This window comes from Engystomops pustulosus, chromosome 11, assembly GCF_040894005.1.
Source record: "Engystomops pustulosus chromosome 11, aEngPut4.maternal, whole genome shotgun sequence".
In the NCBI taxonomy this organism is placed as follows: Eukaryota; Metazoa; Chordata; class Amphibia; order Anura; family Leptodactylidae; genus Engystomops; species Engystomops pustulosus.
Genome location: NC_092421.1, coordinates 90,586,448 through 90,610,405, shown reverse-complemented (window position 1 = coordinate 90,610,405; position 23,958 = coordinate 90,586,448). Strand labels below are relative to the sequence as shown.

At 52.6% G+C, this 23,958-nt stretch overlaps 1 protein-coding gene across 2 annotated transcripts in view; it reads right to left on the bottom strand.

Annotated features, from left to right (window-relative positions):
* Positions 1–18,738, bottom strand: part of LPAR5 (lysophosphatidic acid receptor 5) — a 40,975-nt gene extending 22,237 nt beyond the window's left edge. The window contains exon 1 of one of the 2 annotated variants that reach the window (XM_072130109.1): positions 18,580–18,738. In XM_072130109.1, the coding sequence (XP_071986210.1) occupies positions 18,580–18,687 (108 nt within the window). In that variant the 5' untranslated portion in view covers positions 18,688–18,738. Of the gene's footprint in view, positions 1–18,475 lie in introns of both variants that reach the window. The other variant, XM_072130110.1, reaches the window with a different exon arrangement.
* Positions 18,739–23,958: the final 5,220 nt, after the last annotated feature.

The following is a 23,958-nucleotide window of genomic DNA, read 5'->3' as shown; positions in this document are numbered from 1 at the left end:
CTGTTATCCTCTCCCCCCCCCCGCTGCTCTCTGTTATCCCCCCCGCTGCTCTCTGTTATCCCCCCCCCGCTGCTCTCTGTTATCCTCTCCCCCTGCTGCTCTCTGTTATCCTCTCCCCCCCCCCCCGCTGCTCTCTGTTATCCTCTCCCCCCCCCCCCGCTGCTCTCTGTTATCCTCTCCCCCCCCCGCTGCTCTCTGTTATCCTCTCCCCCCCCCCGCTGCTCTCTGTTATCCTCTCCCCCCCCCCCGCTGCTCTCTGTTATCCTCTCCCCCTGCTGCTCTCTGTTATCCTCTCCCCCCCCCCGCTGCTCTCTGTTATTCTCTCCCCCCCCCGCTGCTCTCTGTTATCCTCTCCCCCCCCCCCCGCTGCTCTCTGTTATCCTCTCCCCCCCCCCCGCTGCTCTCTGTTATCCTCTCCCCCCCCGCTGCTCTCTGTTATCCTCTCCCCCCCCCGCTGCTCTCTGTTATCCTCTCTCTCCCCCCGCTGCTCTCTGTTATCCCCCCCCCCCCCGCTGCTCTCTGTTATCCTCTCCCCCCCCCCTGCTCTCTGTTATCCTCTCCCCCCCCCCCGCTGCTCTCTGTTATCCTCTCCCCCCCCGCTGCTCTCTGTTATCCTCTCCCCCCCCCCCGCTGCTCTCTGTTATCCTCTCCCCCCCCGCTGCTCTCTGTTATCCTCTCCCCCCCCCGCTGCTCTCTGTTATCCTCTCTCCCCCCGCTGCTCTCTGTTATCCTCTCTCCCCCCGCTGCTCTCTGTTATCCTCCCCCCCCCCCCCGCTGCTCTCTGTTATCCTCCCCCCCCCCCGCTGCTCTCTGTTATCCTCTCCCCCCCCCCCGCTGCTCTCTGTTATCCTCCCCCCCGCTGCTGCTCTCTGTTATCCTCCCCCCCCCGCTGCTGCTCTCTGTTATCCTCCCCCCCCCGCTGCTGCTCTCTGTTATCCTCTCCCCCCCCCGCTGCTCTCTAACCCCCCCCCCCCATGCTGCTCTCTGTTATCCTCTCCCCCCCCCCGCTGCTCTCTGTTATCCCCCCCCGCTGCTCTCTGTTATCCTCTCCCCCCCGCTGCTCTCTGTTAACCCCCCCCCGCTGCTCTCTGTTATCCTCCCCCCCCCCGCTGCTCTCTGTTATCCCCCCCGCTGCTCTCTGTTATCCTCTCCCCCCCCCCGCTGCTCTCTGTTATTCTCTCCCCCCCCGCTGCTCTCTGTTATCCTCTCCCCCCCCCCCGCTGCTCTCTGTTATCCTCTCCCCCCCCCGCTGCTCTCTGTTATCCTCTCCCCCCCCGCTGCTCTCTGTTATCCTCTCCCCCCCCCCGCTGCTCTCTGTTATCCTCTCCCCCCTGCTGCTCCCTGTTATCCTCTCCCCCCCCCCCCCGCTGCTCTCTGTTATCCTCTTCCCCCCCCCCGCTGCTCTCTGTTATCCTCTCCCCCCCCCGCTGCTCTCTGTTATCCTCTCCCCCCCCCCCGCTGCTCTGTTATCCTCTCCCCCCCCCCCCCGCTGCTCTCTGTTATCCTCTCCCCCCCCCCCGCTGCTCTCTGTTATCCTCTCCCCCCCCCCCCCCGCTGCTCTCTGTTATCCTCTCCCCCCCCCCCCGCTGCTCTCTGTTATCCTCTCCCTTGTGGCCTCTGAAATAAATGGAAATAACCACAGAGACACAAACAGAAGATGTCACATAACATTATCACAAGTTTCCTAAATAATTCCTCCCTCCTGCATAAATAATATCTGTAGTAACACGGACACCAGTGACATCGCCCCCGGGTTTTACATTCTCCGCATTCTACCTTCCCTCACAGCCGGATATTGCCTCACTGAGTGATGGAGACAGCACTGTAGTCACTGTAATATAATACTGCTCTATAATACACCTGAGTCGTGAAAAAGCCCCTCCCCCTTTGCAGGTAAAAAAAAAAAAAGTTAAAACAATTATATTGGATTGCAGGGGAGGGCCCTAGAGAGAAGCTGGGGAGGGTCGAGAGAGAGGGGCAGGACAGGGCCCGAGAGAGAGGGGCAGGGGAGGGCCCTAGAGAGAAGCTGGGGAGGGTCGAGAGAGAGGGGCAGGACAGGGCCCGAGAGAGAGGGGCAGGGGAGGGCCCTAGAGAGAAGCTGGGGAGGGCCTGAGAGAGAGGGGCAGGACAGGACCCGAGAGAGAGGGGCAGGACAGGACCCGAGAGAGAGGGGCAGGGGAGGGCCTAGAGAGAAGCTGGGGAGGGCCTGAGAGAGAGGGGCAGGGGAGGGCCCGAGAGAGAGGGGCAGGGGAGGGCCCTAGAGAGAAGCTGGGGAGGGTCGAGAGAGAGGGGCAGGGGAGGGCCCTAGAGAGAAGCTGGGGAGGGCCCGAGAGAGAGGGGCAGGGGAGGGCCCGAGAGAGAGGGGCAGGGGAGGGCCCAGAGAGAGGGGCAGGGGAGGGCCCGAGAGAGAGGCGCAGGGGTGGGCCCGAGAGAGAGGCGCAGGGGTGGGCCCGAGAGAGAGGCGCAGGACAGGGCCCGAGAGAGAGGCGCAGGACAGGGCCCGAGAGAGGCCCGGGGGCGCAGGACAGGGCCCGAGACAGAGGGGCAGGACAGGGCCCGAGAGAGAGGGGCAGGACCCGAGAGAGAGGGGCAGGACAGGGCCCGAGAGAGAGGGGCAGGACAGGGCCCGAGAGAGAGGGGCAGGACAGGGCCCGAGAGAGAGGGGCAGGACAGGGCCCGAGAGAGAGGGGCAGGACAGGGCCCGAGAGAGAGGGGCAGGACAGGGCCCGAGAGAGAGGGGCAGGGGAGGGCCCGAGAGAGAGGGGCAGGGGAGGGCCCTAGAGAGAAGCTGGGGAGGGCCTGAGAGAGAGGCGCAGGGGTGGGCCTGAGAGAGCGTTAGAGAGAAGCAAGGGGGGGGAGGGGTAGAGAGCGTCAGAGAGAAGCAGGGAGAGAGATGAGAACGCGTCAGAGAAGCAGGGGAGGGGCAAGAGAGCGTCAGAGAGAAGCAGGGGAGGGGCAAGAGAGCGTCAGAGAGAAGCAGGGGAGGGGCAAGAGAGCGCCAGACATAAACAGGGGAGGGCCGAGAGAGCGTCAGAGAGAAGCAGGGGAGATCAAGAGAGCGTCAGAGAGAAGCAGGGGAGATCAAGAGAGCGTCAGAGAGAAGCAGGGGAGATCAAGAGAGCGTCAGAGAGAAGCAGGGGAGATCAAGAGAGCGTCAGAGAGAAGCAGGGGAGATCAAGAGAGCGTCAGAGAGAAGCAGGGGAGATCAAGAGAGCGTCAGAGAGAAGCAGGGGAGATCAAGAGAGCGTCAGAGAGAAGCAGGGGAGATCAAGAGAGCGTCAGAGAGAAGCAGGGGAGATCAAGAGAGCGTCAGAGAGAAGCAGGGGAGATCAAGAGAGCGTCAGAGAGATGCAGGCGAGAGGCGAGGCTGCGGACTAGAGGTGGGCGAGAGGCGAGGCTGCGGACTAGAGGTGGGCGAGAGGCGAGGCTGCGGACTAGAGGTGGGCGAGAGGCGAGGCTGGGCACTAGAGGTGGGCGAGAGGCGAGGCTGCGGACTAGAGGTGGGCGAGAGGCGAGGCTGGGCACTAGAGGTGGGCGAGAGGCGAAGCTGGGCACTAGAGGTGGGCGAGAGGCGAGGCTGCGGACTAGAGGTGGGCGAGAGGCGAGGCTGCGGACTAGAGGTGGGCGAGAGGCGAGGCTGGGCACTAGAGGTGGGCGAGAGGCGAGGCTGGGCACTAGAGGTGGGCGAGAGGCGAGGCTGGGCACTAGAGGTGGGCGAGAGGCGAGGCTGGGCACTAGAGGTGGGCGAGAGGCGAGGCTGGGCACTAGAGGTGGGCGAGAGGCGAGGCTGGGCACTAGAGGTGGGCGAGAGGCGAGGCTGCGCACTAGAGGTGGGCGAGAGGCGAGGCTGCGCACCAGTATCGCCCTTAGGAGTGTCCCGACAGAATGGAGCTCACCGGTGCGGCCTATAACAGAACTTTCATTACATTACAATGTATATCGCCCTCAGGACTGCCCCGACAGAATGGAGCTCACCGGTGCGGCCTATAACAGAACTTTCATTACATTACAATGTATATCGCCCTCAGGACTGCCCTGACAGAATGGAGCTCACCGGTGCCGCCTATAACAGAACTTTCATTACATTACAATGTATATCGCCCTCAGGACTGTCCTGACAGAATGGAGCTCACCGGTGCCGCCTATAACAGAACTTTCATTACATTACAATGTATATCGCCCTCAGGACTGCCCTGACAGAATGGAGCTCACCGGTGCCGCCTATAACAGAACTTTCATTACATTACAATGTATATCGCCCTCAGGACTGTCCTGACAGAATGGAGCTCACCGGTGCCGCCTATAACAGAACTTTCATTACATTACAATGTATATCGCCCTCAGGACTGTCCTGACAGAATGGAGCTCACCGGTGCCGCCTATAACAGAACTTTCATTACATTACAGTGTATATCGCCCTCAGGACTGCCCTGACAGAATGGAGCTCACCGGTGCCGCCTATAACAGAACTTTCATTACATTACAGTGTATATCGCCCTCAGGACTGTCCTGACAGAATGGAGCTCACCGGTGCCGCCTATAACAGAACTTTCATTACATTACAGTGTATATCGCCCTCAGGACTGCCCCGACAGAATGGAGCTCACCGGTGCCGCCTATAACAGAACTTTCATTACATTACAATGTATATCGCCCTCAGGACTGTCCTGACAGAATGGAGCTCACCGGTGCCGCCTATAACAGAACTTTCATTACATTACAGTGTATATCGCCCTCAGGACTGCCCTGACAGAATGGAGCTCACCGGTGCCGCCTATAACAGAACTTTCATTACATTACAATGTATATCGCCCTCAGGACTGTCCTGACAGAATGGAGCTCACCGGTGCGGCCTATAACAGAACTTTCATTACATTACAATGTATATCGCCCTCAGGACTGCCCTGACAGAATGGAGCTCACCGGTGCGGCCTATAACAGAACTTTCATTACATTACAATGTATATCGCCCTCAGGAGTGTCCTGACAGAATGGAGCTCACCGGTGCCGCCTATAACAGAATAATACAATGTATATCGCCCTCAGGAGTGTCCTGACAGAATGGAGCTCACCGGTGCGCCTATAACAGAACTTTCATTACATTACAATGTATATCGCCCTCAGGACTGCCCTGACAGAATGGAGCTCACCGGTGCGGCCTATAACAGAACTTTCATTACATTACAATGTATATCGCCCTCAGGACTGCCCTGACAGAATGGAGCTCACCGGTGCCGCCTATAACAGAACTTTCATTACATTACAATGTATATCGCCCTCAGGACTGTCCTGACAGAATGGAGCTCACCGGTGCCGCCTATAACAGAACTTTCATTACATTACAGTGTATATCGCCCTCAGGACTGCCCTGACAGAATGGAGCTCACCGGTGCCACCTATAACAGAACTTTCATTACACTACAATGTATATCGCCCTCAGGACTGCCCCGACAGAATGGAGCTCACCGGTGCGGCCTATAACAGAACTTTCATTACATTACAGTGTATATCGCCCCCAGGACTGCCCTGACAGAATGGAGCTCACCGGTGCCGCCTATAACAGAACTTTCATTACATTACAATGTATATCGCCCTCAGGACTGTCCTGACAGAATGGAGCTCACCGGTGCCGCCTATAACAGAACTTTCATTACATTACAATGTATATCGCCCTCAGGACTGTCCTGACAGAATGGAGCTCACCGGTGCGGCCTATAACAGAACTTTCATTACATTACAGTGTATATCGCCCTCAGGACTGCCCTGACAGAATGGAGCTCACCGGTGCCGCCTATAACAGAACTTTCATTACATTACAATGTATATCGCCCTCAGGACTGCCCTGACAGAATGGAGCTCACCGGTGCGCCTATAACAGAACTTTCATTACATTACAATGTATATCGCCCTCAGGACTGCCCCGACAGAATGGAGCTCACCGGTGCGGCCTATAACAGAACTTTCATTACATTACAATGTATATCGCCCTCAGGACTGCCCCGACAGAATGGAGCTCACTGGTGCGGCCTATAACAGAGCTTTCATTACATTACAATGTATATCGCCCTCAGGACTGCCCCGACAGAATGGAGCTCACCGGTGCCGCCTATAACAGAACTTTCATTACACTACAATGTATATCGCCCTCAGGACTGTCCTGACAGAATGGAGCTCACCGGTGTCCCTAAGCTCTCACAGGGAGGATGTATGGCCCTGCGCTGCCCCTTAGATCCTGCCCTATAGGAATGCTCCTCCATATGGCACAGAATGCACAACAGTATGTTTTATACCATTTTATTTTGTCACCATCCAATCTCATGGGTAATATGGGAATTGTAAGTTAATGTCCCCACGCATGCGCGAGTCTTCCTAATTACTCCTAATTGGACTAATACAGTGCAATTAGCCTATGTCCCCACGCATGCGCCAACTCTACTTACGGCCATTGTGGTCACCACATCGTACACTCTCGCGCATGCGCTATACATGGGAATTATCACGTCATCGGTGGTGGCAGCACCAGAGGTAGGACGTGGCACGTTTACTCCCTCATCCTCTCACCATGGCGGTTCCCTATTGTAACTGCGTCGCAGCCATGACTAGGACTAAGGACCAATTACATTGTAATGTAATGAAAGTTCTGTTATAGGCCGCACCGGTGAGCTCCATTCTGTCGGGGCAGTCCTGAGGGCGATATACATTGTAATGTAATGAAAGTTCTGTTATAGGCGGCACCGGTGAGCTCCATTCTGTCAGGGCAGTCCTGAGGGCGATATACATTGTAATGTAATGAAAGTTCTGTTATAGGCGGCACCGGTGAGCTCCATTCTGTCGGGGCAGTCCTGAGGGCGATATACATTGTAGTTCTGTTATAGGCGGCACCGGTGAGCTCCATTCTGTCAGGACAGTCCTGAGGGCGATATACATTGTAATGTAATGAAAGTTCTGTTATAGGCGGCACCGGTGAGCTCCATTCTGTCAGGGCAGTCCTGAGGGCGATATACATTGTAATGTAATGAAAGTTCTGTTATAGGCCGCACCGGTGAGCTCCATTCTGTCAGGGCAGTCCTGAGGGCGATATACACTGTAATGTAATGAAAGTTCTGTTATAGGCCGCACCGGTGAGCTCCATTCTGTCGGGGCAGTCCTGAGGGCGATATACATTGTAATGTAATGAAAGTTCTGTTATAGGCCGCACCGGTGAGCTCCATTCTGTCAGGGCAGTCCTGAGGGCGATATACATTGTAGTGTAATGAAAGTTCTGTTATAGGCGGCACCGGTGAGCTCCATTCTGTCAGGGCAGTCCTGAGGGCGATATACACTGTAATGTAATGAAAGTTCTGTTATAGGCCGCACCGGTGAGCTCCATTCTGTCAGGGCAGTCCTGAGGGCGATATACATTGTAATGTAATGAAAGTTCTGTTATAGGCGGCACCGGTGAGCTCCATTCTGTCAGGGCAGTCCTGAGGGCGATATACACTGTAATGTAATGAAAGTTCTGTTATAGGCGGCACCGGTGAGCTCCATTCTGTCGGGGCAGTCCTGAGGGCGATATACATTGTAATGTAATGAAAGTTCTGTTATAGGCGGCACCGGTGAGCTCCATTCTGTCGGGGCAGTCCTGAGGGCGATATACATTGTAATGTAATGAAAGTTCTGTTATAGGCGGCACCGGTGAGCTCCATTCTGTCGGGGCAGTCCTGAGGGCGATATACATTGTAGTGTAATGAAAGTTCTGTTATAGGCGGCACCGGTGAGCTCCATTCTGTCAGGACACTCCTGAGGGCGATATACATTGGTAAGTAATGAAAGTTCTGTTATAGGCGGCACCGGTGAGCTCCATTCTGTCAGGACACTCCTGAGGGCGATATACATTGTAATGTAATGAAAGTTCTGTTATAGGCCGCACCGGTGAGCTCCATTCTGTCGGGGCAGTCCTGAGGGCGATATACATTGTAATGTAATGAAAGTTCTGTTATAGGCGGCACCGGTGAGCTCCATTCTGTCAGGACACTCCTGAGGGCGATATACATTGTAATGTAATGAAAGTTCTGTTATAGGCGGCACCGGTGAGCTCCATTCTGTCGGGGCAGTCCTGAGGGCGATATACATTGTAATGTAATGAAAGTTCTGTTATAGGCCGCACCGGTGAGCTCCATTCTGTCAGGACACTCCTGAGGGCGATATACATTGTAGTTCTGTTATAGGCCGCACCGGTGAGCTCCATTCTGTCAGGGCAGTCCTGAGGGCGATATACATTGTAGTTCTGTTATAGGCCGCACCGGTGAGCTCCATTCTGTCAGGGCAGTCCTGAGGGCGATATACATTGTAATGTAATGAAAGTTCTGTTATAGGCGGCACCGGTGAGCTCCATTCTGTCAGGACAGTCCTGAGGGCGATATACATTGTAATGTAATGAAAGCTCTGTTATAGGCCGCACCAGTGAGCTCCATTCTGTCGGGGCAGTCCTGAGGGCGATATACATTGTAATGTAATGAAAGTTCTGTTATAGGCGGCACCGGTGAGCTCCATTCTGTCAGGGCAGTCCTGGGGGCGATATACACTGTAATGTAATGAAAGTTCTGTTATAGGCGGCACCGGTGAGCTCCATTCTGTCAGGGCAGTCCTGAGGGCGATATACATTGTAATGTAATGAAAGTTCTGTTATAGGCGGCACCGGTGAGCTCCATTCTGTCAGGGCAGTCCTGAGGGCGATATACACTGTAATGTAATGAAGGTTCTGTTATAGGCGGCACCGGTGAGCTCCATTCTGTCAGGACAGTCCTGAGGGCGATATACATTGTAATGTAATGAAAGTTCTGTTATAGGCGGCACCGGTGAGCTCCATTCTGTCAGGACAGTCCTGAGGGCGATATACACTGTAATGTAATGAAAGTTCTGTTATAGGCGGCACCGGTGAGCTCCATTCTGTCAGGGCAGTCCTGAGGGCGATATACATTGTAGTTCTGTTATAGGCCGCACCGGTGAGCTCCATTCTGTCAGGACAGTCCTGAGGGCGATATACACTGTAATGTAATGAAAGTTCTGTTATAGGCCGCACCGGTGAGCTCCATTCTGTCAGGACAGTCCTGAGGGCGATATACATTGTAATGTAATGAAAGTTCTGTTATAGGCGGCACCGGTGAGCTCCATTCTGTCAGGGCAGTCCTGAGGGCGATATACATTGTAATGTAATGAAAGTTCTGTTATAGGCGGCACCGGTGAGCTCCATTCTGTCGGGGCAGTCCTGAGGGCGATATACATTGTAATGTAATGAAAGTTCTGTTATAGGCGGCACCGGTGAGCTCCATTCTGTCAGGACAGTCCTGAGGGCGATATACATTGTAATGTAATGAAAGTTCTGTTATAGGCCGCACCGGTGAGCTCCATTCTGTCAGGACAGTCCTGAGGGCGATATACATTGTAATGTAATGAAAGTTCTGTTATAGGCCGCACCGGTGAGCTCCATTCTGTCAGGACAGTCCTGAGGGCGATATACATTGTAATGTAATGAAAGTTCTGTTATAGGCGGCACCGGTGAGCTCCATTCTGTCAGGGCAGTCCTGAGGGCGATATACACTGTAATGTAATGAAGGTTCTGTTATAGGCGGCACCGGTGAGCTCCATTCTGTCAGGACAGTCCTGAGGGCGATATACATTGTAATGTAATGAAAGTTCTGTTATAGGCGGCACCGGTGAGCTCCATTCTGTCAGGGCAGTCCTGAGGGCGATATACACTGTAATGTAATGAAAGTTCTGTTATAGGCGGCACCGGTGAGCTCCATTCTGTCAGGGCAGTCCTGAGGGCGATATACATTGTAGTTCTGTTATAGGCCGCACCGGTGAGCTCCATTCTGTCAGGACAGTCCTGAGGGCGATATACATTGTAATGTAATGAAAGTTCTGTTATAGGCGGCACCGGTGAGCTCCATTCTGTCAGGGCAGTCCTGAGGGCGATATACATTGTAATGTAATGAAAGTTCTGTTATAGGCGGCACCGGTGAGCTCCATTCTGTCAGGACAGTCCTGAGGGCGATATACATTGTAATGTAATGAAAGTTCTGTTATAGGCCGCACCGGTGAGCTCCATTCTGTCAGGACAGTCCTGAGGGCGATATACACTGTAATGTAATGAAAGTTCTGTTATAGGCGGCACCGGTGAGCTCCATTCTGTCAGGGCAGTCCTGAGGGCGATATACATTGTAGTTCTGTTATAGGCCGCACCGGTGAGCTCCATTCTGTCAGGACAGTCCTGAGGGCGATATACATTGTAATGTAATGAAAGTTCTGTTATAGGCGGCACCGGTGAGCTCCATTCTGTCAGGACACTCCTGAGGGCGATATACATTGTAATGTAATGAAAGTTCTGTTATAGGCGGCACCGGTGAGCTCCATTCTGTCAGGACACTCCTGAGGGCGATATACATTGTAATGTAATGAAAGTTCTGTTATAGGCGGCACCGGTGAGCTCCATTCTGTCAGGGCAGTCCTGAGGGCGATATACATTGTAATGTAATGAAAGTTCTGTTATAGGCCGCACCGGTGAGCTCCATTCTGTCAGGGCAGTCCTGAGGGCGATATACATTGTAATGTAATGAAAGTTCTGTTATAGGCCGCACCGGTGAGCTCCATTCTGTCAGGACAGTCCTGAGGGCGATATACATTGTAGTTCTGTTATAGGCGCACCGGTGAGCTCCATTCTGTCAGGGCAGTCCTGAGGGCGATATACACTGTAATGTAATGAAAGTTCTGTTATAGGCCGCACCGGTGAGCTCCATTCTGTCAGGACAGTCCTGAGGGCGATATACACTGTAATGTAATGAAAGTTCTGTTATAGGCGGCACCGGTGAGCTCCATTCTGTCAGGACAGTCCTGAGGGCGATATACATTGTAGTTCTGTTATAGGCGCACCGGTGAGCTCCATTCTGTCAGGGCAGTCCTGAGGGCGATATACATTGTAATGTAATGAAAGTTCTGTTATAGGCCGCACCGGTGAGCTCCATTCTGTCAGGACAGTCCTGAGGGCGATATACATTGTAGTTCTGTTATAGGCCGCACCGGTGAGCTCCATTCTGTCAGGACAGTCCTGAGGGCGATCTTAGGTGTTTAAGAATTCGGTCAGTGTTGAGCTTTGTCTCGGATGTGTAGTAAGACCTTTGTGTATCTGATAGTAGCAGCAGGACTGTGATATACATGTATTTATGTTCCATGGTTGTAGCCTCTTAAAAGTCTGTCCCAACACTGCTGTGCTCTTAGCGCCCTGCACTGAGTATCTCCATATCCCCTGTGCAGGAAATTCTGAGGTCGGCTTCTGCAGCTAAGTGCACAGAGCACAGAGCACAGAGCACAGCAGTGTGACGTCTGATTACACATCTCTCCAGGGACAGTACATAACACTGGCTGCAGAGAGCACAGAGCACAGCAGTGTGACGTCTGATTACACATCTCTCCAGGGACGATACATAACACTGGCTGCAGAGAGCACAGAGCACAGCAGTGTGACGTCTGATTACACATCTCTCCAGGGACAGTACATAACACTGGCTGCAGAGAGCACAGAGCACAGCAGTGTGAGGTCTGATTACACATCTCTCCAGGGACAATACATAACACTGGCTGCAGAGAGCACAGAGCACAGCAGTGTGAGGTCTGATTACACATCTCTCCAGGGACAGTACATATCACTGGCTGCAGAGAGCACAGAGCACAGCAGTGTGAGGTCTGATTACACATCTCTCCAGGGACAATACATAACACTGGCTGCAGAGAGCACAGAGCACAGCAGTGTGAGGTCTGATTACACGTCTCTCCAGGGATAATACATAACACTGGCTGCAGAGAGCACAGAGCACAGCAGTGTGAGGTCTGATTACACGTCTCTCCAGGGACAATACATAACACTGGCTGCAGAGAGCACAGAGCACAGCAGTGTGAGGTCTGATTACACATCTCTCCAGGGACATTACATAACACTGGCTGCAGAGAGCACAGAGCACAGCAGTGTGAGGTCTGATTACACATCTCTCCAGGGACATTACATAACACTGGCTGCAGAGAGCACAGAGCACAGCAGTGTGAGGTCTGATTACACATCTCTCCAGGGACAATACATAACACTGGCTGCAGAGAGCACAGAGCACAGCAGTGTGAGGTCTGATTACACATCTCTCCAGGGACAATACATAACACTGGCTGCAGAGAGCACAGAGCACAGCAGTGTGAGGTCTGATTACACATCTCTCCAGGGACAATACATAACACTGGCTGCAGAGAGCACAGAGCACAGCAGTGTGACGTCTGATTACACATCTCTCCAGGGACAATACATAACACTGGCTGCAGAGAGCACAGAGCACAGCAGTGTGAGGTCTGATTACACATCTCTCCAGGGACAGTACATAACACTGGCTGCAGAGAGCACAGATCACAGCAGTGTGAGGTCTGATTACACATCTCTCCAGGGACAGTACATAACACTGGCTGCAGAGAGCACAGAGCACAGCAGTGTGAGGTCTGATTACACATCTCTCCAGGGACAATACATAACACTGGCTGCAGAGAGCACAGAGCACAGCAGTGTGAGGTCTGATTACACATCTCTCCAGGGACAATACATAACACTGGCTGCAGAGAGCACAGAGCACAGCAGTGTGAGGACTGATTACACATCTCTCCAGGGATAATACATAACACTGGCTGCAGAGAGCACAGAGCACAGCAGTGTGAGGTCTGATTACACATCTCTCCAGGGACAATACCTGACACTGGCTGCAGAGAGCACAGAGCACAGCAGTGTGAGGACTGATTACACATCTCTCCAGGGATAATACATAACACTGGCTGCAGAGAGCACAGAGCACAGCAGTGTGAGGTATGATTACACATCTCTCCAGGGACAATACCTGACACTGGCTGCAGAGAGCACAGAGCACAGCAGTGTGAGGTCTGATTACACATCTCTCCAGGGACAATACATAACACTGGCTGCAGAGCACAGAGCACAGCAGTGTGAGGTCTGATTACACATCTCTCCAGGGACAATACATAACACTGGCTGCACAGAGCACAGCAGTGTGAGGTCTGATTACACATCTCTCCAGGGACATTACATAACACTGACTGCAGAGAGCACAGAGCACAGCAGTGTGAGGTCTGATTACACATCTCTCCAGGGACATTACATAACACTGACTGCAGAGAGCACAGAGCACGGCAGTGTGAGGTCTGATTACACATCTCTCCAGGGACAATACATAACACTGGCTGCAGAGAGCACAGAGCACAGCAGTGTGAGGTCTGATTACACATCTCTCCAGGGACAATACATAACACTGGCTGCAGAGAGCACAGAGCACAGCAGTGTGAGGTTTGGTTACACATCTCTCCAGGGACAGTACATAATACTGGCTGCAGAGAGCACAGAGCACAGCAGTGTGAGGTCTGATTACACATCTCTCCAGGGACAATACATAACACTGGCTGCAGAGAGCACAGAGCACAGCAGTGTGAGGTCTGATTACACATCTCTCCAGGGACAATACATAACACCGGCTGAAGAGAGCACAGAGCACAGCAGTGTGAGGTCTGATTACACATCTCTCCAGGGACAATACATAACACTGGCTGCAGAGAGCACAGAGCACAGCAGTGTGAGGTCTGATTACACATCTCTCCAGGGACAGTACATAACACTGGCTGCAGAGAGCACAGAGCACAGCAGTGTGAGGTCTGATTACACATCTCTCCAGGGACTATACATAGCACTGGCTGCAGAGAGCACAGAGCACAGCAGTGTGAGGTCTGATTACACATCTCTCCAGGTACAGTACATAACACTGGCTGCAGAGAGCACAGAGCACAGCAGTGTGAGGTCTGATTACACATCTCTCCAGGGACAGTACATAACACTGGCTGCAGAGAGCACAGAGCACAGCAGTGTGAGGTCTGATTACACATCACTCCAGGGACAATACATAACACTGGCTGCACAGAGCACAGCAGTGTGAGGTCTGATTACACATCTCTCCAGGGACAGTACATAACACTGGCTGCAGGGAGCACAGAGCACAGCAGTGTGAGGTATGATTACACATCTCTCCAGGGACAGTACATAACACTGGCTGCAGGGAGCACAGAGCACAGCAGTGTGAGGTCTGATTACACATCTCTCCAGGGACAATACATAACACTGGCTGCAGAGAGCACAGAGCACAGCAGTGTGATGTATTATTACACATCTCTCCAGGGACAATACATAACACTGGCTGCAGAGAGCACAGAGCACAGCAGTGTGAGGTCTGATTACACATCTCTCCAGGGACAATACATAACACTGGCTGCAGAGAGCACAGAGCACGGCAGTGTGAGGTCTGATTACACATCTCTCCAGGGACAATACATAACACTGGCTGCAGAGAGCACAGAGCACAGCAGTGTGAGGTCTGATTACACATCTCTCCAGGGACAATACATAACACTGACTGCAGAGAGCACAGAGCACTGCAGTGTGAGGTCTGATTACACATCTCTCCAGGGACAATACATAACACTGGCTGCAGAGAGCACAGAGCACAGCAGTGTGAGGTCTGATTACACATCTCTCCAGGGACAATACATAACACTGGCTGCAGAGAGCACAGAGCACAGCAGTGTGAGGTCTGATTACACATCTCTCCAGGGACAGTACATAACACTGGCTGCAGAGAGCACAGAGCACAGCAGTGTGAGGTCTGATTACACATCTCTCCAGGGACAATACATAACACTGGCTGCAGAGAGCACAGAGCACAGCAGGGTGAGGACATGCCCGCACTGCACCTGGAGGAGATACAATCCTGGAACATACACCCATATATCACAGTCCTGCTGCTACTCATGACATACACAAAGGTCTCTAGGAATGTGGCATTGCTGCTGTTCGGTGAAGACCCCCTGCAGGGTAGGTACCTCCTCCCTCTCATATGGAAATGGTGTAAATCATGCGGCTGCATTCACACCTTCAGGTTTCCAGAACCAGAAGGGTGAAATAAATGGGAGGAGCGGCCTCTTTCCCCTTATCATCTGCACCCGCTTGTGGCACCCAGGAGCCCCAGAACCTGGGACATTCTCCCCGGCATCATGGGGGTCCATCCGCCGGGACCCCACAGAGATCCAACTGCTGCGCCATAATAAATGAGACCCCCAGTGCTCGGACCCCCACTACTCTGTGGATAGAGATGGTACAACCCCTTTAATTAAAGGCGAGCAGCGGGTGATCACAGAAGACAGGCTGGGACTTGTAGTCCTGCTGTGGCGGAGCGGGTGGGGGCACCTTCTAAGACTGGCGTTCACATAAAGTGAAGGGGATTTTAAAGGGGTCCCCCAGGAATATTCACATAGCAGGAGACCATCCCTGCGTGGCTTATGGGGGCATCGGCACGTGGGGGGGGGGGGGGGGGCGGGCTATTGTTTTTACCTTCTAGTGTCCTCCTCATGACACCAGAGACCCCAGGACCTCTCCTCGTACACATGGGGGGTTAGGGACAGGCCCCTCTACTATTTTGGCGCTCTTTCGGACTCCCTCCTAATTCAGATCCTTTTTGATGTTTTTATTTACTGTATCACACAGCAGGAGCCTGGCGGGGGGGGGGGGGGGGGGTTGGGGGGCAGATTTATAGCGCCCCCTAGAGGAGGGCAGACTGATGGCAGGTAAGTGATCTTCCCCACAGACATCATTACTGCATCATTTTTAGATAAATCCGGGGATTCCACCAGATCCGAGCGGATGATAGTGGGGGTCATTCCCTAATATCGGGGGTCCCCATCCCCCCATTGCATATCTTTCTATGGACTGGGCCGCACAAGTAACGCCATGACCCCGGAGATGTTGCGACTTCTTGTAGAAGAAAAATAAATTGCTGCTTATTAAGTTTGTAACTAGCAGCGGCGCCGGTGATGTGCTGGGGGTCACTCAGGTACACGGGGAGGTCATAGCCGCTACCTGGGTGACTGCAGCCTTAAAGGGGCAGAGGAGAAGCCGCTACCTGGGTGACTGCAGCCTTAAAGGGGCAGAGGAGAAGCCGCTACCTGGGTGACTGCAGCCTTAAAGGGGCAGAGCAGGCGCTTACCTGTGTGACTGCAGCCTTAAAGGGGCAGAGGAGAAGCCGCCACCTGTGTGACTGCAGCCTTAAAGGGGCAGAACAGGCGCTTACCTGGGTGACTGCAGCCTTAAAGGGGCAGAGCAGGCGCTTACCTGTGTGACTGCAGCCTTAAAGGGGCAGAGCAGGCGCTTACCTGGGTGACTGCAGCCTTAAAGGGGCAGAGGAGAAGCCGCTACCTGGGTGACTGCAGCCTTAAAGGGGCAGAGCAGGCGCTTACCTGGATGACTGCAGCCTTAAAGGGGCAGAGCAGGCGCTTACCTGGGTGACTGCAGCCTTAAAGGGGCATAACAGGCGCTTACCTGGGTGACTGCAGCCTTAAAGGGGCATAACAGGCGCTTACCTGGGTGACTGCAGCCTTAAAGGGGCAGAGCAGGCGCTTACCTGGGTGACTGCAGCCTTAAAGGGGCATAACAGGCGCTTACCTGGATGACTGCAGCCTTAAAGGGGCAGAGCAGGCGCTTACCTGGATGACTGCAGCCTTAAAGGGGCAGAGCAGGCGCTTACCTGGGTGACTGCAGCCTTAAAGGGGCATAACAGGCGCTTACCTGGGTGACTGCAGCCTTAAAGGGGCATAACAGGCGCTTACCTGTGTGACTGCAGCCTTAAAGGGGCAGAGCAGGCGCTTACCTGGGTGACTGCAGCCTTAAAGGGGCAGAGCAGGCGCTTACCTGTGTGACTGCAGCCTTAAAGGGGCATAACAGGCGCTTACCTGTGTGACTGCAGCCTTAAAGGGGCATAACAGGCGCTTACCTGGGTGACTGCAGCCTTAAAGGGGCAGAGCAGGCGCTTACCTGGGTGACTGCAGCCTTAAAGGGGCATAACAGGTGCTTACCTGTGTGACTGCAGCCTTAAAGGGGCATAACAGGCGCTTACCTGTGTGACTGCAGCATTAAAGGGGCAGAGCAGGCGCTTACCTGTGTGACTGCAGCCTTAAAGGGGCAGAGCAGGCGCTTACCTGGGTGACTGCAGCCTTAAAGGGGCAGAGCAGGCGCTTACCTGGGTGACTGCAGCCTTAAAGGGGCATAACAGGCGCTTACCTGGGTGACTGCAGCCTTAAAGGGGCATAACAGGCGCTTACCTGGGTGACTGCAGCCTTAAAGGGGCATAACAGGCGCTTACCTGGGTGATTACAGCATTAAAGGGGCAGAGCAGGCGCTTACCTGGGTGACTGCAGCCTTAAAGGGGCATAACAGGCGCTTACCTGGGTGATTGCAGCATTAAAGGGGCATAACAGGCGCTTACCTGGTTGACTGCAGCCTTAAAGGGGCAGAGCAGGCGCTTACCTGGGTGACTGCAGCCTTAAAGGGGCATAACAGGCGCTTACCTGGGTGACTGCAGCCTTAAAGGGGCAGAGCAGAAGCCGCTAGCTGTGTGATTGCAGCCTTAAAGGGGCAGAGCAGACGCTTACCTGGGTGATTGCAGCCTTAAAGGGGCAGAGGGGAAGCCGCTACCTGTGTGACTGCAGCCTTAGGGCGCGTTCACACGTTCCGCTATTGTCGCCTTCATAACGCGACGCTAGCGCACAGTGGGCGGGGCTCGGGCCGATCACATATGCGTTTCCCGTGAAACGCATGCGATTAATAACCTGATCGCATGCGTTTCTCTGGAAACGCATATGTGATCGCCCCAAACTCCGCCCCCTTTGCGCTAGCGTCGCGTTATGAACGCGGTGCTAGCGGAACGTGTGAACGCGCCCTTAAAGGGGCAGAGCAGGCGCTTACCTGTGTGACTGCAGCCTTAAAGGGGCAGAGCAGGCGCTTACCTGTGTGACTGCAGCCTTAAAGGGGCAGAGCAGGCGCTTACCTGTGTGACTGCAGCCTTAAAGGGGCAGAGCAGGCGCTTACCTGTGTGACTGCAGCCTTAAAGGGGCAGAGCAGGCGCTTACCTGTGTGACTGCAGCCTTAAAGGGGCATAACAGGCGCTTACCTGGGTGACTGCAGCCTTAAAGGGGCAGAGCAGGCGCTTACCTGGGTGACTGCAGCCTTAAAGGGGCAGAGCAGGCGCTTACCTGTGTGACTGCAGCCTTAAAGGGGCAGAGCAGGCGCTTACCTGTGTGACTGCAGCCTTAAAGGGGCAGAGCAGGCGCTTACCTGGGTGACTGCAGCCTTAAAGGGGCATAACAGGCGCTTACCTGGGTGACTGCAGCCTTAAAGGGGCAGAGCAGGCGCTTACCTGGGTGACTGCAGCCTTAAAGGGGCAGAGCAGGCGCTTACCTGGGTGACTGCAGCCTTAAAGGGGCAGAGCAGGCGCTTACCTGGGTGACTGCAGCCTTAAAGGGGCAGAGCAGGCGCTTACCTGGGTGACTGCAGCCTTAAAGGGGCAGAGCAGGCGCTTACCTGGGTGACGTTATACATGGTCTCAGGCGAGGAGGGCTCCGGCTCATGTCCCTGGGATCTGGGGTGCGATGTTCTGCCTGTGCTTGCAGAGCATTGCTTCCTACCTTTGATCTTTGTACTGAGTGTAGAAAGTTTTCGGAGTGGCTGCGGCAGGGAGTGGCTGCTGCTGGGGAGGTGTTCACAAGGATCACATTGCTGCACTCACTGCTCATGGTGTACAGGGCACGCCCCTCCTATCTGCTCCTGGGAGAGCTGGGTGATGGCCTTTATGTCCCCTGCTCAGGAAATGTAGGAGATCCGGGTGAGGGTCTGGTCCCATATAATGATGAATTTCGGATCCAGCGTTACGTGAGTATCGGTTTCTTTTTGTTATGTGAACAGGAAAACGGAAACTAACGGAAAACAAAGTATCCGTTATAATAAATGGATCCATTAGAAACGTTTTCTATTAATGTTTCTGCAAAGTGGAAGCGAAAACGTAGATGGTGACCGCCCCCCAACAATCGTTACGCGTCACATCACATTTCCTATAGCGTGTTGGGGGACATTTACCATTCAGGGACCTGGAAAAGTTTGGTAAGTTTCCTACAAGCTTTCTCAATCTTGTTAAACCCTAAAAAGGTGACATCAGGTAATTCTTGGGATTATTGAGCATAGATTCACCATTCAGGGACTTGGGTAAGCTGGGTGGAGAGCAATTTTTCTATAATTTTTCCCAATCTTTTTTATACCCTAAAAAGAGAGTGTTAGATAATTCTGTTGATCACTGAACTACAATTTACCATTGAGGAACCTGGGAAAGCTGAGTGATGTGCAATTTGTTACAAATTAGGTTTTCTATTGAATTTAAAACTTGTTAAAAACTACTACGGCACAGTTGGCTGGATGGAAGGAACGTGGAATGTAAATTTGCCAGTGAGGAACCTTAAAAAGCTGGGTGACCACTGTGACTAGGGGGAAGTGTTTCCCCTTGGTTTCTGTCCTACACATGGCCGCTCCCGGTGATTGGGGCTCATCACCAGCAGCTCTGAGGAAGGAGCCTCTCTGCTCCTGGGAAAGCGGTGCCAATGCTCTGCAGACGCTGTACAGTGGGTGCAGATTTTAGGGAGCGAGGAAACTACTGAATTGTACAGTTACTGGCTGGACGCCGAGGACGATGACTGATGTGCCAAAAAGTGTCTGTCCGTCCCCGATCCAATCCCGTCGCACCACTGTTATATATATACCAGGATCACACATAGACAAGAGCGCTTGACCCAGCAACACATCTATCATGGAGTGTGTCGCACACTGTATGACCTTCCATGCAGGCAGCATGTTATAGAGCAGGAGGAGCTGAGCAGGTTGTACATAGTGTCCTATCTGCAGGCAGCATGTTATAGAGCAGGAGGAGCTGAGCAGATTGTACATAGTGTCCTATCTGCAGGCAGCATGTTATAGAGCAGGAGGAGCTGAGCAGGTTGTACATAGTGTCCTATCTGCAGGCAGCATGTTATAGAGCAGGAGGAGCTGAGCAGGTTGTACATAGTGTCCTATCTGCAGGCAGCATGTTATAGAGCAGGAGGAGCTGAGCAGATTGTACATAGTGTCCTATCTGCAGGCAGCATGTTATAGAGCAGGAGGAGCTGAGCAGATTATACATAGTGTCCTATCTGCAGGCAGCATGTTATAGAGCAGGAGGAGCTTAGCAGGTTGTACATAGTGTCCTATCTGCAGGCAGCATGTTATAGAGCAGGAGGAGCTGAGCAGGTTGTACATAGTGTCCTATCTGCAGGCAGCATGTTATAGAGCAGGAGGAGCTGAGCACATTGTACATAGTGTCCTATCTGCAGGCAGCATGTTATAGAGCAGGAGGAGCTGAGCAGGTTGTACATAGTGTCCTATCTGCAGGCAGCATGTTATAGAGCAGGAGGAGCTGAGCACATTGTACATAGTGTCCTATCTGCAGGCAGCATGGTATAGAGCAGGAGGAGCTGAGCTGATTGTACACAGTGTCCTATCTGCAGGCAGCATGGTATAGAGCAGGATGAGCTGAGCTGATTGTACATAGTGTCCTATCTGCAGGCAGCATGTTATAGAGCAGGAGGAGCTGAGCAGATTGTACATAGTGTCCTATCTGCAGGCAGCATGTTATAGAGCAGGAGGAGCTGAGCAGATGGTACATAGTGTCCTATCTGCAGGCATCATGTTATAGAGCAGGAGGAGCTGAGCAGATTGTACATAGTGTCCTATCTGCATGCAGCATGTTATAGAGCAGGAGGAGCTGAGCAGATTGTACATAGTGTCCTATCTGCAGGCAGCATGTTATAGAGCAGGAGGAGCTGAGCAGATTGTACATAGTGTCCTATCTGCAGGCAGCATGTTATAGAGCAGGAGGAGCTGAGCAGATTGTACATAGTGTCCTATCTGCAGGCAGCATGTTATAGAGCATGAGGAGCTGAGCACATTGTACATAGTGTCCTATCTGCAGGCAGCATGTTATAGAGCAGGAGGAGCTGAGCACATTGTACATAGTGTCCTATCTGCAGGCAGCATGTTATAGAGCAGATGGAGATGAGCAGATTGTACATAGTGTCCTATCTGCAGGCAGCATATTATAGAGCAGGAGGAGCTGAGGAGATTGTACATAGTGTCCTATCTGCAGGCAGCATGTTATAGAGCAGGAGGAGCTGAGCACATTGTACATAGTGTCCTATCTGCATGCAGCATGTTATAGAGCAGGAGGAGCTGAGCACATTGTACATAGTGTCCTAACTGCAGGCAGCATGTTATAGAGCAGTAGGAGATGAGCAGGTTGTATATAGTGTCCTACCTGCAGGCAGCATGTTATAGAGCACGAGGAGCTGAGCACATTGTACATAGTGTCCTATCTGCAGGCAGCATGTTATAGAGCAGGAGGAGCTGAGCAGATCATACATAGTGTCCTATCTGCAGGCAGCATGTTATAGAGCAGGAGGAGCTGAGCAGATTGTACATAATGTCCTATCTGCAGGCAGCATGTTATAGAGCAGGAGGAGCTGAGCACATTGTACATAGTGTCCTATCTGCAGGCAGCATGTTATAGAGCAGGAGGAGCTGAGCACATTGTACATAGTGTCCTATCTGCAGGCAACATGTTATAGAGCAGGAGGAGCTGAGCACATTGTACATAGTGTCCTATCTGCAGGCAGCATGTTATAGAGCAGGAGGAGCTGAGCACATTGTACATAGTGTCCTATCTGCAGGCAGCATGTTATAGAGCAGGATGAGCTGAGCAGATTGTACATAGTGTCCTATCTGCAGGCAGCATGTTATAGAGCAGGAGGAGCTGAGCAGATCATACATAGTGTCCTATCTGCAGGCAGCATGTTATAGAGCAGGAGGAGCTGAGCAGATTGTACATAGTGTCCTATCTGCAGGCAGCATGTTATAGAGCAGGAGGAGCTGAGCACATTGTACATAGTGTCCTATCTGCAGGCAGCATGTTATAGAGCAGGAGGAGCTGAGCACATTGTACATAGTGTCCTATCTGCAGGCAGCATGTTATAGAGCAGGAGGAGCTGAGCAGATTGTACATAGTGTCCTATCTGCAGGCAGCATGTTATAGAGCAGGAGGATCTGAGCAGATTGTACATAGTGTCCTATCTGCAGGCAGCATGTTATAGAGCAGGAGGAGCTGAGCAGATCATACATAGTGTCCTATCTGCAGGCAGCATGTTATAGAGCAGGAGGATCTGAGCAGATTGTACATAGTGTCCTATCTGCAGGCAGCATGTTATAGAGCAGGAGGATCTGAGCAGATTGTACATAGTGTCCTATCTGCAGGCAGCATGTTATAGAGCAGTAGGAGCTGAGCAGATTGTATAAAGTGTCCTATCTGCAGGCAGCATGTTATAGAGCAGGAGGAGCTGAGCAGATTGTACATAGTGTCCTATCTGCAGGCAGCATGTTATAGAGCAGGAGGAGCTGAGCACATTGTACATAGTGTCCTATCTGCAGGCAGCATGTTATAGAGCAGGAGGATCTGAGCAGATTGTACATAGTGTCCTATCTGCAGGCAGCATGTTATAGAGCAGGAGGAGCTGAGCAGATTGTACATAGTGTCCTATCTGCAGGCAGCATGTTATAGAGCAGGAGCTGAGCAGATTGTACATAGTGTCCTATCTGCAGGCAGCATGTTATAGAGCAGGAGGAGCTGAGCAGATTGTACATAGTGTCCTATCTGCAGGCAGCATGTTATAGAGCAGGAGGAGCTGAGCACATTGTACATAGTGTCCTATCTGCAGGCAGCATGTTATAGAGCAGGAGGAGCTGAGCAGATTGTACATAGTGTCCTATCTGCAGGCAGCATGTTATAGAGCAGGAGGAGCTGAGCAGATTGTACATAGTGTCCTATCTGCAGGCAGCATGTTATAGAGCAGGAGGAGCTGAGCACATTGTACATAGTGTCCTATCTGCAGGCAGCATGTTATAGAGCAGGAGGAGCTGAGCAGATTGTACATAGTGTCCTATCTGCAGGCAGCATGTTATAGAGCAGGAGGAGCTGAGCACATTGTACATAGTGTCCTATCTGCAGGCAGCATGTTATAGAGCAGGAGGAGCTGAGCAGATTGTACATAGTGTCCTATCTGCAGGCAGCATGTTATAGAGCAGGAGGAGCTGAGCACATTGTACATAGTGTCCTATCTGCAGGCAGCATGTTATAGAGCAGGAGGAGCTGAGCACATTGTACATAGTGTCCTATCTGCAGGCAGCATGTTATAGAGCAGGAGGAGCTGAGCAGATTGTACATAGTGTCCTATCTGCAGGCAGCATGTTATAGAGCAGGAGGAGCTGAGCAGATTGTACACAGTGTCCTATCTGCAGGCAGCATGTTATAGAGCAGGAGGAGCTGAGCACATTGTACATAGTGTCCTATCTGCAGGCAGCATGTTATAGAGCAGGAGGAGCTGAGCAGATTGTACATAGTGTCCTATCTGCAGACAGCATGTTATAGAGCAGGAGGAGCTGAGCAGATTGTACATAGTGCGCTATCTGCAGGCAGCATGTTATAGAGCAGGAGGAGCTGAGCACATTGTACATAGTGTCCTATCTGCAGGCAGCATTTTATAGAGCAGGAGGAGCTGAGCAGATTGTACAGGATGAGCTGCATTTACTAAGGACTTGCACAGACATAAGACGTATCGGGGGATATTTATCAGGACCTCTGCGCACCGCCAGTGGCGCAGAGGCCCTGAAATAATCGCAAATGCTAGCTTATTGCTAGCTTTTGCGATTATTTTTCTCAATCCGCCACCTTCACGCCAGTGGGGCGTGAAGGGGGGGGCGCGGCCGGACTGGAGTGGGCCGGCGCGGGGCGTTACTGTCCCCGCGCCTGCGCACTTGGTGCTGCCGGCGACTTTTCATACGTGAAAAGTCGACGGCTGCGCTTTTTTCTACGCCAGGCCCTGCCTGGCGTAGGAAAAACGCTGCGCAGCTGGCAGCCCAATACATGAAGAGGCAGA